This window comes from Salvelinus alpinus, chromosome 4 (genome assembly GCF_045679555.1).
Source record: "Salvelinus alpinus chromosome 4, SLU_Salpinus.1, whole genome shotgun sequence".
Lineage (NCBI taxonomy): Eukaryota > Metazoa > Chordata > Actinopteri > Salmoniformes > Salmonidae > Salvelinus > Salvelinus alpinus.
In genome coordinates this window covers 95,442,667-95,455,240 of record NC_092089.1, presented here as the reverse complement: position 1 = coordinate 95,455,240, position 12,574 = coordinate 95,442,667, and the positions used below count along the sequence as shown (strand labels likewise).

At 45.9% G+C, this 12,574-nt stretch overlaps 1 protein-coding gene across 2 annotated transcripts in view; it reads left to right on the top strand.

Annotated features, from left to right (window-relative positions):
• LOC139574747 (progesterone receptor-like) overlaps positions 1 to 6,840 on the top strand; it is a 37,778-nt gene extending 30,938 nt beyond the window's left edge. For both annotated transcript variants that reach the window (XM_071399605.1, XM_071399604.1), the window contains exons 5-9: positions 118 to 327; positions 3,294 to 3,438; positions 4,451 to 4,581; positions 4,674 to 4,825; positions 5,029 to 6,840. In XM_071399605.1, coding sequence (XP_071255706.1) covers positions 118 to 327; positions 3,294 to 3,438; positions 4,451 to 4,581; positions 4,674 to 4,825; positions 5,029 to 5,196 — 806 coding nt within the window. In that variant the 3' untranslated portion in view covers positions 5,197 to 6,840. The remainder of the gene's footprint in view (positions 1 to 117; positions 328 to 3,293; positions 3,439 to 4,450; positions 4,582 to 4,673; positions 4,826 to 5,028) is intronic.
• The last annotated feature ends 5,734 nt before the right edge of the window (positions 6,841 to 12,574 follow it).

Below are 12,574 nucleotides of genomic sequence, written 5' to 3'. Positions count from 1 at the left end.
AGAATTTACGACCAACCCTGGATGAAAGGCAGCACATATTTAGTCTCAACTTGTCTAATTTTGTCACATATCTCTTGTCTCAACTCAACTCATCTCATCTCATATCCCTCTCTGCAGGCTGTGCTGCTCTGCAGGCTCCCACTCTTGGCCCCTCCCCCAGCCTACGCCCTTCCCTCCTCAACGTCCTGAGTTCCATCGAGCCAGGAATGGTCAACGCAGGCCATGACACCTCCCAGCCAGACTGTTTCACCTCCCTACTGTCCAGCCTCAACGAGCTGGGAGAGAGACAACTTGTGTCTGTGGTGAACTGGGCTAAAGCCATGCCAGGTAAACCACTCTTCCTGTATCCTACTGTTACCTAACCACTACATGGTACCAACCCTCTAACCCTGTATCCTACTGTTACCTAACCACTACATGGTACCAACCCTCTAACCCTGTATCCTACTGTTACCTAACCACTACATGGTACCAACCCTCTAACCCTGTATCCTACTGTTACCTAACCACTACATGGTACCAACCCTCTAACCCTGTATCCTACTGTTACCTAACCACTACATGGTACCAACCCTCTAACCCTGTATCCTACTGTTACCTAACCACTACATGGTACCAACCCTCTAACCCTGTATCCTACTGTTACCTAACCACTACATGGTACCAACCCTCTAACCCTGTATCCTACTGTTACCTAACCACTACATGGTACCAACCCTCTAACCCTGTATTCTACTGTTACCTAACCACTACATGGTACCAACCCTCTAACCCTGTATCCTACTGTTACCTAACCACTACATGGTACCAACCCTCTAACCCTGTATCTTACTGTTACCTAACCACTACATGGTACCAACCCTCTAACCCTGTATCTTACTGTTACCTAACCACTACATGGTACCAACCCTCTAACCCTGTATCTTACTGTTACCTAACCCCTACATGGTACCAACCCTCTAACCCTGTATCTTACTGTTACCTAACCACTACATGGTACCAACCCTCTAACCCTGTATCTTACTGTTACCTAACCACTACATGGTACCAACCCTCTAACCCTGTATCCTACTGTTACCTAACCACCACATGGTACCAACCCTCTAACCCTGTATCTTACTGTTACCTAACCACTACATGGTACCAACCCTCTAACCCTGTATCTTACTGTTACCTAACCACTACATGGTACCAACCCTCTAACCCTGTATCCTACTGTTACCTAACCACTACATGGTACCAACCCTCTAACCCTGTATCCTACTGTTACCTAACCACTACATGGTACCAACCCTCTAACCCTGTATCCTACTGTTACCTAACCACTACATGGTACCAACCCTCTAACCCTGTATCCTACTGTTACCTAACCACTACATGGTACCAACCCTCTAACCCTGTATCCTACTGTTACCTAACCACTACATGGTACCAACCCTCTAACCCTGTATCTTACTGTTACCTAACCACTACATGGTACCAACCCTCTAACCCTGTATCCTACTGTTACCTAACCACTACATGGTACCAACCCTCTAACCCTGTATCTTACTGTTACCTAACCACTACATGGTACCAACCCTCTAACCCTGTATCCTACTGTTACCTAACCACTACATGGTACCAACCCTCTAACCCTGTATCCTACTGTTACCTAACCACTACATGGTACCAACCCTCTAACCATGTATCTTACTGTTACCTAACCACTACATGGTACCAACCCTCTAACCCTGTATCCTACTGTTACCTAACCACTACATGGTACCAACCCTCTAACCCTGTATCCTACTGTTACCTAACCACTACATGGTACCAACCCTCTAACCCTGTATCCTACTGTTACCTAACCACTACATGGTACCAACCCTCTAACCCTGTATCTTACTGTTACCTAACCACTACATGGTACCAACCCTCTAACCCTGTATCTTACTGTTACCTAACCACTACATGGTACCAACCCTCTAACCCTGTATCCTACTGTTACCTAACCACTACATGGTACCAACCCTCTAACCCTGTATCCTACTGTTACCTAACCACTACATGGTACCAACCCTCTAACCCTGTATCTTACTGTTACCTAACCACTACATGGTACCAACCCTCTAACCCTGTATCTTACTGTTACCTAACCACTACATGGTACCAACCCACTAACCCAGGTGTGATAGAGAGAGTTGGGGAACAGAGAGCTGGTCTGTGTGTGACTGATACCAGTGCTGTAGCCTCAGTTCTAGTTTTCTATGTCGTTCCCACCAGGGGGGGCTCTAGTCATAACCTATTTTATTCTCCCTGTACTGTGGGTTTCAGAGAGCCGCATGTAGAAGACCAGATGTCATTGATCCAGTCTTCATGGCTGGGGTTGATGGTGTTCTCTCTGTGTAGGTTTCAGAGAGCTGCATGTAGAAGACCAGATGTCAGTGATCCAGTCTTCATGGCTGGGGTTGATGGTGTTCTCTCTGTGTAGGTTTCAGAGAGCTGCATGTAGAAGACCAGATGTCAGTGATCCAGTCTTCATGGCTGGGGTTGATGGTGTTCTCTCTGTGTAGGTTTCAGAGAGCTGCATGTAGAAGACCAGATGTCAGTGATCCAGTCTTCATGGCTGGGGTTGATGGTGTTCTCTCTGTGTAGGTTTCAGAGAGCTGCATGTAGAAGACCAGATGTCAGTGATCCAGTCTTCATGGCTGGGGTTGATGGTGTTCTCTCTGTGTAGGTTTCAGAGAGCTGTATGTAGAAGACCAGATGTCAGTGATCCAGTCTTCATGGCTGGGGTTGATGGTGTTCTCTCTGTGTAGGTTTCAGAGAGCTGTATGTAGAAGACCAGATGTCAGTGATCCAGTCTTCATGGCTGGGGTTGATGGTGTTCTCTCTGTGTAGGTTTCAGAGAGCTGCATGTAGAAGACCAGATGTCAGTGATCCAGTCTTCATGGCTGGGGTTGATGGTGTTCTCTCTGTGTAGGTTTCAGAGAGCTGCATGTAGAAGACCAGATGTCAGTGATCCAGTCTTCATGGCTGGGGTTGATGGTGTTCTCTCTGTGTAGGTTTCAGAGAGCTGTATGTAGAAGACCAGATGTCAGTGATCCAGTCTTCATGGCTGGGGTTGATGGTGTTCTCTCTGTGTAGGTTTCAGAGAGCTGCATGTAGAAGACCAGATGTCAGTGATCCAGTCTTCATGGCTGGGGTTGATGGTGTTCTCTCTGTGTAGGTTTCAGAGAGCTGCATGTAGAAGACCAGGTGTCAGTGATCCAGTCTTCATGGCTGGGGTTGATGGTGTTCTCTCTGTGTAGGTTTCAGAGAGCTGTATGTAGAAGACCAGATGTCAGTGATCCAGTCTTCATGGCTGGGGTTGATGGTGTTCGCTCTGGGCTGGAGGTCTTACACTAACACAGACGCTAGAGAGCTCTACTTCGCTCCTGACCTCATCTTCAACGAGTGAGTACAACTATTGTCTTGCTGAATACAATATTGATAAATCTCTCTCTCTTTCTCTAGACAATAAATAAAAGGGAAATAAACAATCCTAAATTAAGAATAAACATTATACTGACCCTTTCTCTCACCTTCTGACCCCCCTCTCTCTCTCACCTTCTGACCCCCCTCTCTCTCTCTCACCTTCTGACCCCCCTCTCTCTCTCACCTTCTGATCCTCTCTCTCACCTTCTGACCCCCCTCTCTCTCTCACCTTCTGATCCTATCTCTCTCTCACCTTCTGATCCTATCTCTCTCTCACCTTCTGATCCTCTCTCTCTCTCTCACCTTCTGACCCCCCTCTCTCTCTCACCTTCTGATCCTCTCTTTCTCTCAACTTCTGACCCCCCTCTCTCTCTCACCTTCTGATTTTCTCTTTCTCTCAACTTCTGACCCCCCTCTCTCTCTCAACTTCTGACCCCCCTCTCTCTCTCACCTTCTGACCCCCCTCTCTCTCTCACCTTCTGATCCTATCTCTCTCTCACCTTCTGATCCTCTCTTTCTCTCACCTTCTGACCACCCTCTCTCTCTCACCTTCTGATCCTATCTCTCTCTCACCTTCTGATCCTATCTTTCTCTCAACTTCTGACCCCCCTCTCTCTCACCTTCTGATCCTATCTTTCTCTCAACTTCTGACCCCCCTCTCTCTCTCACCTTCTGATCCTATCTTTCTCTCAACTTCTGACCCTCTCTCTCAACTCCTGACCCTCTCTTTCTCTCAACTTCTGACCCCCCCTATCTCTCTCTCAACTTCTGATCCTCTCTCTCGCTCTCAACTTCTAACCCTCTGACTTTCTCTCTCTCAACTTCTGACCCCCCCCATCTCTCTCTCAACTTCTGACCCTCTCTCTCAACTTCTGACCCTCTCTCTCTATCTCTCTCGCTCACCTTCTCACCCTCTCTCTCACCTTCTCACCCTCTCTCTCTCACCCTCTCTCACACCTTCTCACCCTCTCTCACACCTTCACCACTCCAGTCAGAGGATGCGCGTGTCCAGTATGTATGAACACTGTGTCCAGTTCCGTCTGCTGTCCCAGAGGTTCTGTATGCTCAGAGTCACCCAGGACGAGTTCCTCTGTATGAAGGCTCTGCTCCTCTTCAGCATCAGTGAGTCACATAACTGACACACTGACACACTGACACCAGGTGACTGTATCATTATCTGGGTCAATATCTGCTTATTTATTTGTGTCTGTTAGTCCCCGTGGAGGGTCTGAGGAATCAGAAGTGTTTTGACGAGCTGAGGATCTCTTACATCAAGGAGCTGGATCGTCTGGCCAGCTACCACGGAGAAAAACACCACACACAACGCCTGTTCCAGCTAACACAACTACTGGACTTCCTACACCCGGTAATATACACTAACCCTGACCTCTGACCCCTAACCAACACCTGTTCCAGCTAACACAGCTACTGGACTACTTACACCCGGTAATATACACTAACCCTGACCTCTGACCCCTAACCTCTAACACGTATGTTGACATATCCCCCCCCCCTTGTTCTCCACCCATCCACCCTCTTTCTCTCCCTCTCTCTCTTTCTTTCTCTCAGATTGTGAGGAAGCTGCACCAGTTCACCTATGATCTGTTTATCCAGGCCCAGTCTCTGCACACCAGAGTCAGCTATCCAGAGATGATCTCTGAGATTGTCAGCGTTCACGTGCCCAAGATGCTCACAGGCATGGTTCAGCCAATCCTCTTTCACAATGCACCTTGCTAGAGGGTCTTCCTATCACAATGCACCTTGCTAGAGGGTCTTCCTATCACAATGCACCTTGCTAGAGGGTCTTCCTATCACAATGCACCTTGCTAGAGGGTCTTCCTATCACAATGCACCTTGCTAGAGGGTCATCCCATCATAATTCATCCTAAAAGAGGGACAGACAATAACAAAACAATCTGCTAGACATTCAACCCAGGGTCCCCCATTGATTTTGTCAGTCTCTCTCACTCAGATATCATATCAACATGGCGTAAGTCCTGGCAAAATGTGTAGAATTGTAGAAAATTGGCTTTAAAACAGCAAGATTTTCTCTCCACCCCATTGCAAAATGTGTAGAGTAGCATGAAATGTGTTTTAAAACCACAACATTTTCTCTCCACCTCATGGCAAAATGTGTAGAATTTCAGGAATATATGCTTTAAAACCACAGCATTTTCTCTCTGCCCCATGGCAAAATGTGTAGAATTTCAGGAATATATGCTTTAAAACCACAGCATTTTCTCTGCACCATGTCAAAATGTGTAGAATTTCAGAAAATGTACTTAAAGACGTCTCTTTTTTTGCCGTCAAGAGGGGGACACCTGAAATGTTTTACCCGCGAGGTGGGGGTAAACCTAGCCCTGGTTCTATATATCACAAAACACCTTGGAGGTTATAACTAAAACCTTGTTAGACACCCAACCATTTACTGTACATATCGATGACATCACATCAAGTCGCTTTTAGCATGCTAAGATGGCATCTCATGAGGGAGATTTATGTAGACATAACATGCACAGTTTGAGCTACTCCAGGAAGTGATGTTGCAGGCTAGCTCAGTGCCGCCCCTTTCATGAGTATCTCAAGTGTAAATGATAGCCGACCGGGGTACTGCAGGCTGCCATAGCAACTCAATTATCCATATAACTTCTTTGTGTGATTTAAAAAAATATATATTGGTTCAAGGACATACATCTGTTGTAATAGAAGCAATTATCTGTAACATGATTGTCTTCAAATGTTTTTTGTTGTTTTTTTTCCTTTGAATATTGACCTGAAGGTTGCCATTTACTATATGGCAACCGCAACCATTTACTATAACAGGGGATCCTGCTTTCTGGAAAAAAACAGCCTGGTTTCAATGAGAGGTGGCAGTTGGTCTCCCCTGGGTCCTACACATACTCTTTTCTTTGCGCTTCTAGTCACTAGCCTGGAATCCAAACTGAATATCATTCTGTATTGTTCACTATCCTTCACTAACACTCACCAGAATGGATGCCATTGATTACGTTGGATCCCCTGTTCTCAAGCTGGGGTTTGATCCAGAATGTACATCTCAGATTGTTGTTTTTCTCTTTTACTTTTCAGTTTATCATTATTTGCTCTTTCATAGTTTCAGCAAAATGTAGTAGTATATTACACAATATGTCAAAATAAGACATTCTTCTGAATTACACATCATTCATACTCTATAGACACAGACAAAGAGGTGCCTATAGCTGTTCATTTGACCTTTGTATATAACACCATATTAAGCACAAAGTGTACATGATTTCTGTAAATATGGAATGGATTATATGTTGCATATTCTATAAAAACAAATCAGACTTCTTTAAAATTCGATCTAAAACGAACAAATAAAACAATCTATATTCCACTTCACTTTGGTCCCTTGCTTTATTTAGTGTTTTCCAGGGTGTGTCCAGAGGTATACAGGCATACAGGGTGTGTCCAGAGGGAAACAGGCATACAGGGTGTGTCCAGAGGGAAACAGGCATACAGGGTGTGTCCAGAGGGAAACAGGCATACAGGGTGTGTCCAGAGGGAAACAGGCATACAGGGTGTGTCCAGAGGTATACAGGCATACAGGGTGTGTCCAGAGGGAAACAGGCATACAGGGTGTGTCCAGAGGGAAACAGGCATACAGGGTGTGTCCAGAGGGAAACAGGCATACAGGGTGTGTCCAGAGGGAAACAGGCATACAGGGTGTGTCCAGAGGGAAACAGGCATACAGGGTGTGTCCAGAGGGAAACAGGCATACAGGGTGTGTCCAGAGGGAAACAGGCATACAGGGTGTGTCCAGAGGGAAACAGGCATACAGGGTGTGTCCAGAGGTATACAGGCATACAGGGTGTGTCCAGAGGTATACAGGCATACAGGGTGTGTCCAGAGGTATACAGGCATACAGGGTGTGTCTAGAGGGAAACAGGCATACAGGGTGTGTCCAGAGGTATACAGGCATACAGGGTGTGTCCAGAGGTATACAGGCATACAGGGTGTGTCCAGAGGGAAACAGGCATACAGGGTGTGTCCAGAGGGAAACGGGCATACAGGGTGTGTCCAGAGGGAAACAGGCATACAGGGTGTGTCCAGAGGTATACAGGCATACAGGGTGTGTCCAGAGGGAAACAGGCATACAGGGTGTGTCTAGAGGGAAACAGGCATACAGGGTGTGTCTAGAGGGAAACAGGCATACAGGGTGTGTCTAGAGGGAAACAGGCATACAGGGTGTGTCTAGAGGGAAATGGGCATACAGGGTGTGTCCAGAGGGAAACAGGCATACAGGGTGTGTCCAGAGGGAAAAGGGAATACACGGTGTCCAGAGGGAAACGGGCATACAGGGTGTGTCCAGAGGGAAACGGGCATACAGGGTGTGTCCAGAGGGAAACGGGCATACAGGGTGTGTCCAAAATAGAACCGTATAACTTATAGAGCACTACAGGAAACGGCAGAGAGAGCACGCCCCTATCCACATCGACCGCAGTGGAGAAGGTGAAAAGCTTCAAGTTCCTCAGCGTACACATCACAGACGATCTGAAATGGTCCACCCACACAGACAGTGTGGTGAAGAAGGCCGCAACAACACCTCTTCAACCTCAGGATGCTGAAGAAATTCAGCTTGGCCCCTAAGACCCTCACAAACTGTTACAGATGCACAATTGAGAGCATCCTGTCGGGCTGTATCCCCGCCTGGTACGGCAACTGCACCGCGCGCAACCTCAGGGCTCTCAGAGGGTGGTGTGGTCTGCACAACGCATCACCAGAGGCAAACTACCTGCCATCCAGGACACCTACACCACCTGATGTCACAGGAAGGCCAAAAAGATCAAGGACAACAACCACCTGAACCACTGCCTGTTCACACCGCTATCATCCAGAAGGTGAGGTCAGTACAGGTGCATCAAAGCTGGGACCGAGAGACTGAAAAACAGCTTCTATCTCAAGGCCATCAGACTGTTAAATAGCCATTACTAGCCTGCTACCAACCAGTTACTCAACCCTGCACCTTCGAAGCTGCTGCCCTATATACATAGACATGGAATCACTGGCCACTTTAATAATGGAACACTAGTCACTTTAATAATGTTTACATACTGCTTTACTCATCTCATACTGTATTCTACTGTATTCTATTCTACTGTATTCTAGTTAATGCCACTCTGACATTGCTCATCCTAATATGTATACATTTCTTAACTCCATTCTTTTATTTTAAATTTGTGTGTATTGTGAATTGTTCGATATTTTGCACTGTTGGAGCTAGGAACTCAAGCATTTCACTACACCCACAATAACATCTGCTAAATATGTGTAAGTGACCAACACAATTTTATTAGATTTTTGAGTAGGGCCCATGTCCTGCACTACTCAATCCCAGTCATTTTCCATGAAAAGCCTATATTTCTCATTCAGGTAAGGTGTTACTATCTATTGAAGTATTGAGCTTCTTTATCCTATCTGAGTTCACAGTTCTATTTACCAAATAAATATTACCTCGCTAAGAAATCAGTGGCCTGATTCCAACAGGTGTGTTCTATTCCGTGAGGTGATATGGCTAAATAAAATAAAAAATTAAATATGTTCACAACGTTACAGATAGAAAGGAAGCAACACAATTCCCTATTTTACCTGAGAAACCATCATCTGTTCACCACAATACATTTCTATCTCATTCTGTCAACAACAACAAAAACAACGACCGGGGCAGGTGGCCTAGTGGTTAGAGCGTTGGGCTCCGAAAGGTTGCTAGATCGAATCGCTGAGCTGACAAGGTAAACATCTGTCGTTCTGAACAAGGCAGTTAACCTACTGTTCCTAGTCCGTCATTGTGAATAAGAATTTGTTCTTAACTGACTTGCCTAGTTAAATAAACCAAAAATGTTGCATCCTGAACAGGCTGTTTATGGGTCTTGTAGTTTTCACTTCTCAGCCCGATAAGAGCCCACAGCAACATAATTAACAACAGCTTGTCTGAGCAGAGCACTTCAGTGATCAACTACAGCCACCTAGTGGACTGTAGTGTTACTGCAACAAGCAGCAAACGAAGACCAGCTGGCAATGCGACACAGTCTGCCACATTGATACCAACCGCATTAGTTCTACATGCTGGAATCATCATGAAAATACATAAATCATCCCGTGGCTTATAATGAAACTGTATTTTCTGATCTCATAACTTTCTTCATGTATTATTCATGAACATGCCTCAACAAACTCTTGCCCTCAATGTTTTATGTTGAAATACTGTATAAGAATATGGTTTAGGGCAGGCTCAAGCCCTAGGCTCTATATTCCAATAGTCTCGTTCAAAACAGTCACTGTCTACAAGTCTGTGGTTTTGTCCCAAATGGCACCCTTTATAGTGCACTACTTACCCTAACCCCTACATAGTGCACTACTTTTGACCAGGCCTCTGGTCGAAGTAGTACACTATATCGTGAATAGGGTGTAATTTGGGACGTACCCTCTGACCAGTCTTAACCAGAACCAATGTCACATTGAATCGCTCTGATTCCTGTGGGTTTTAACAGTCCATCTAGTCTCTCAGGTTGTATGAAAAATGAAAAACATTCTTCTTTCTGTTAGTGAAATGTTTTAGTAAATCTCTCCACAGCGAGGAGTGACATTACTCTGACTGAAAGCCACTAGTCTATTTTAGTTCATTGGATTGGATGTCCAAAAGACACCCACTGTAAAAAGCCCAGCTCTGTCAGAGTAACTTCCTGCACTGCGGCCATGTTAAGTGTACACACACACGCACACGCGCACACGCACACACGCACACACACACACACACACACACACACACACACACACACACACACACACACACACACACACACACACACACACACACACACACACACACACACACACACACACAGTCTTGTACAGCTAACCTTGTGGGGACATACAATTCAGTCCCATTCAAAATCCTATTTTCCCTAACCCCTAACCCTAAACCTAACCCTAATCCTAACCTGTACTCTTACCCTAACCCTAACCCTAACCCTAACCCAAAAACCTAAACTTTATCCTAACCCTAAACCTAAACCTAACCCTAGCTCCTAACCCTAACCCTACAACTAACCCTAGCTCCTAACCTTAATATTTAACTTAATTCTAACCCTAACACTAATTCTAACCTTAACCCTAAACCCCCTAGAAATAGCATTTGACCTTGTGGGGACTAACAAAATGTCCCCAGCTGGTCAACTTTTTGTTCGTTTACTATTCTTGTAGGGACTTCTGGTCCTCTCACACACACACACACACACACACACACACACACACACACACACACACACACACACACACACACACACACACACACACACACACACACACACACACACACACACACACACACACACACACACACACACACACACACACAGTTCGTGCTCTAAACAACTCTCAACAACTATTTGTCTCCTCATAAATGACGCAGAACTGAGAGTGATCGAGCGCTGAAAAATCACTTATCTCTAAATATATTTTTTGCAACATTGCCCTTGTGGTTTGACTTTAAAAGGACTGGCATCTCGTACAGTTGAAATGATCAAAAATAGATGTGTTGACGTCGACAGTTGAACTTTTAGTTGTGATTCCATTTGATTTGCGTGTGTGTGTGGTCTCCCAGCCATTTCTACATCAATATTACATTGCCACTGTAGTGGATGTACTGGAGAGTAGAGACAAACATCATAATCACAAATAACTCTAGTCTTTTACATTCCTATTGGATGTATATTTATATACATATGAACACTTAAACCCAATGCTCACCAGAGTAGAACATGCAGTAGAAACAGAATCAATGTCCAAGGAGTTATTCTGACTGGTTATACACTACATGACCAAAAGTATGTGGACACCTGCTCGTCGAACATCTCATTCTAAAATCATGGGTATTAATATGGTGTTGGTCCCCCCTTTTGCTGCTATAACAGCCTCCACTCTACTGAGAAGGCTTTCCACTAGATGTTGTAACATTGCTGCGGGGACTTGCTTCCATTCAGCCACAAGAGCATTGGTGAGGTCGGGCACTGATGTTGGGTGATTAGGCCTGGCTCTAAGTCGGCGTTCCAATTCATCCCAAAGGTGTTAGATGGGGTTGAGGTCATGGCTCTGTGCAGGCCAGTCAAGTTCTTCCACACCGTTCTCGACAACCCAATGGAGAGACGAAGGTCGAAAGCCATGCGTCCTCCGAAGCACAACCCAACCAAGCCGCACTGCTTCTTAACACAGCGCGCCTCCAACCCGGAAGCCAGCCGCACCAATGTGTCGGAGGAAACACCGTGTACCTGGCCCCCTTGGTTAGCGCGCACTGCGCCCGGCCCCCCACAGGAGTCGCTGGAGCGCGATGAGACAAGGATATCCCTACCGGCCAAACCCTCCCTAACCCGGACGACGCTATGCCAATTGTGCGTCGCCCCACGGACCTCCCGGTCGCGGCCGGCTGCGACAGAGCCTGGGCGCGAACCCAGAGACTCTGGTGGCGCAGCTAGCACTGCGATGCAGTGCCCTAGACCACTGCGCCACCCGGGAGGCCCATAACCCTGATTTTCAATCACAGCTTTCATGCTCTCCACCAGTCTTTCACATTGATGTTGGGTGACTTTATTAGGGTTAGCACAATAATCTCACTAGACAATGTGGTCGACATTTAGAGCACTTGACTTGGGGCCAAAAATGACAATTATAAACCAAAGCAGCAGCACATAAATCAATAATGAGATTAACATCTACCCTCCGAATAACACAATATATATTGTGCGTCCAAAACAGCACCCTATTCCCTATATAGTGCACCAATGGGCCCTGGTCGAAAGTGGTGCACTTTATAGTGAATATGGTGCCATTTGGGACGCTGGCCCTGGTTTACTGCGAGCAGAAAGCTGGTGTAACCCTACACTATGGCCAGGGCTCACAGAGCTGTGGAATGGTAATAAACAGGGGACTATTGGGACTATTACCATAACCCAGTCCATTAACAACCAATTAACAGACTATTACTATTTCACCAGACAGCCCCTCTCATCTCACTGTGGGTTTAAAGGAGGATATCCCAGGAGAGAGAAAGAGAGTGTGTGTGTGGTTTAAAGGAGGATAT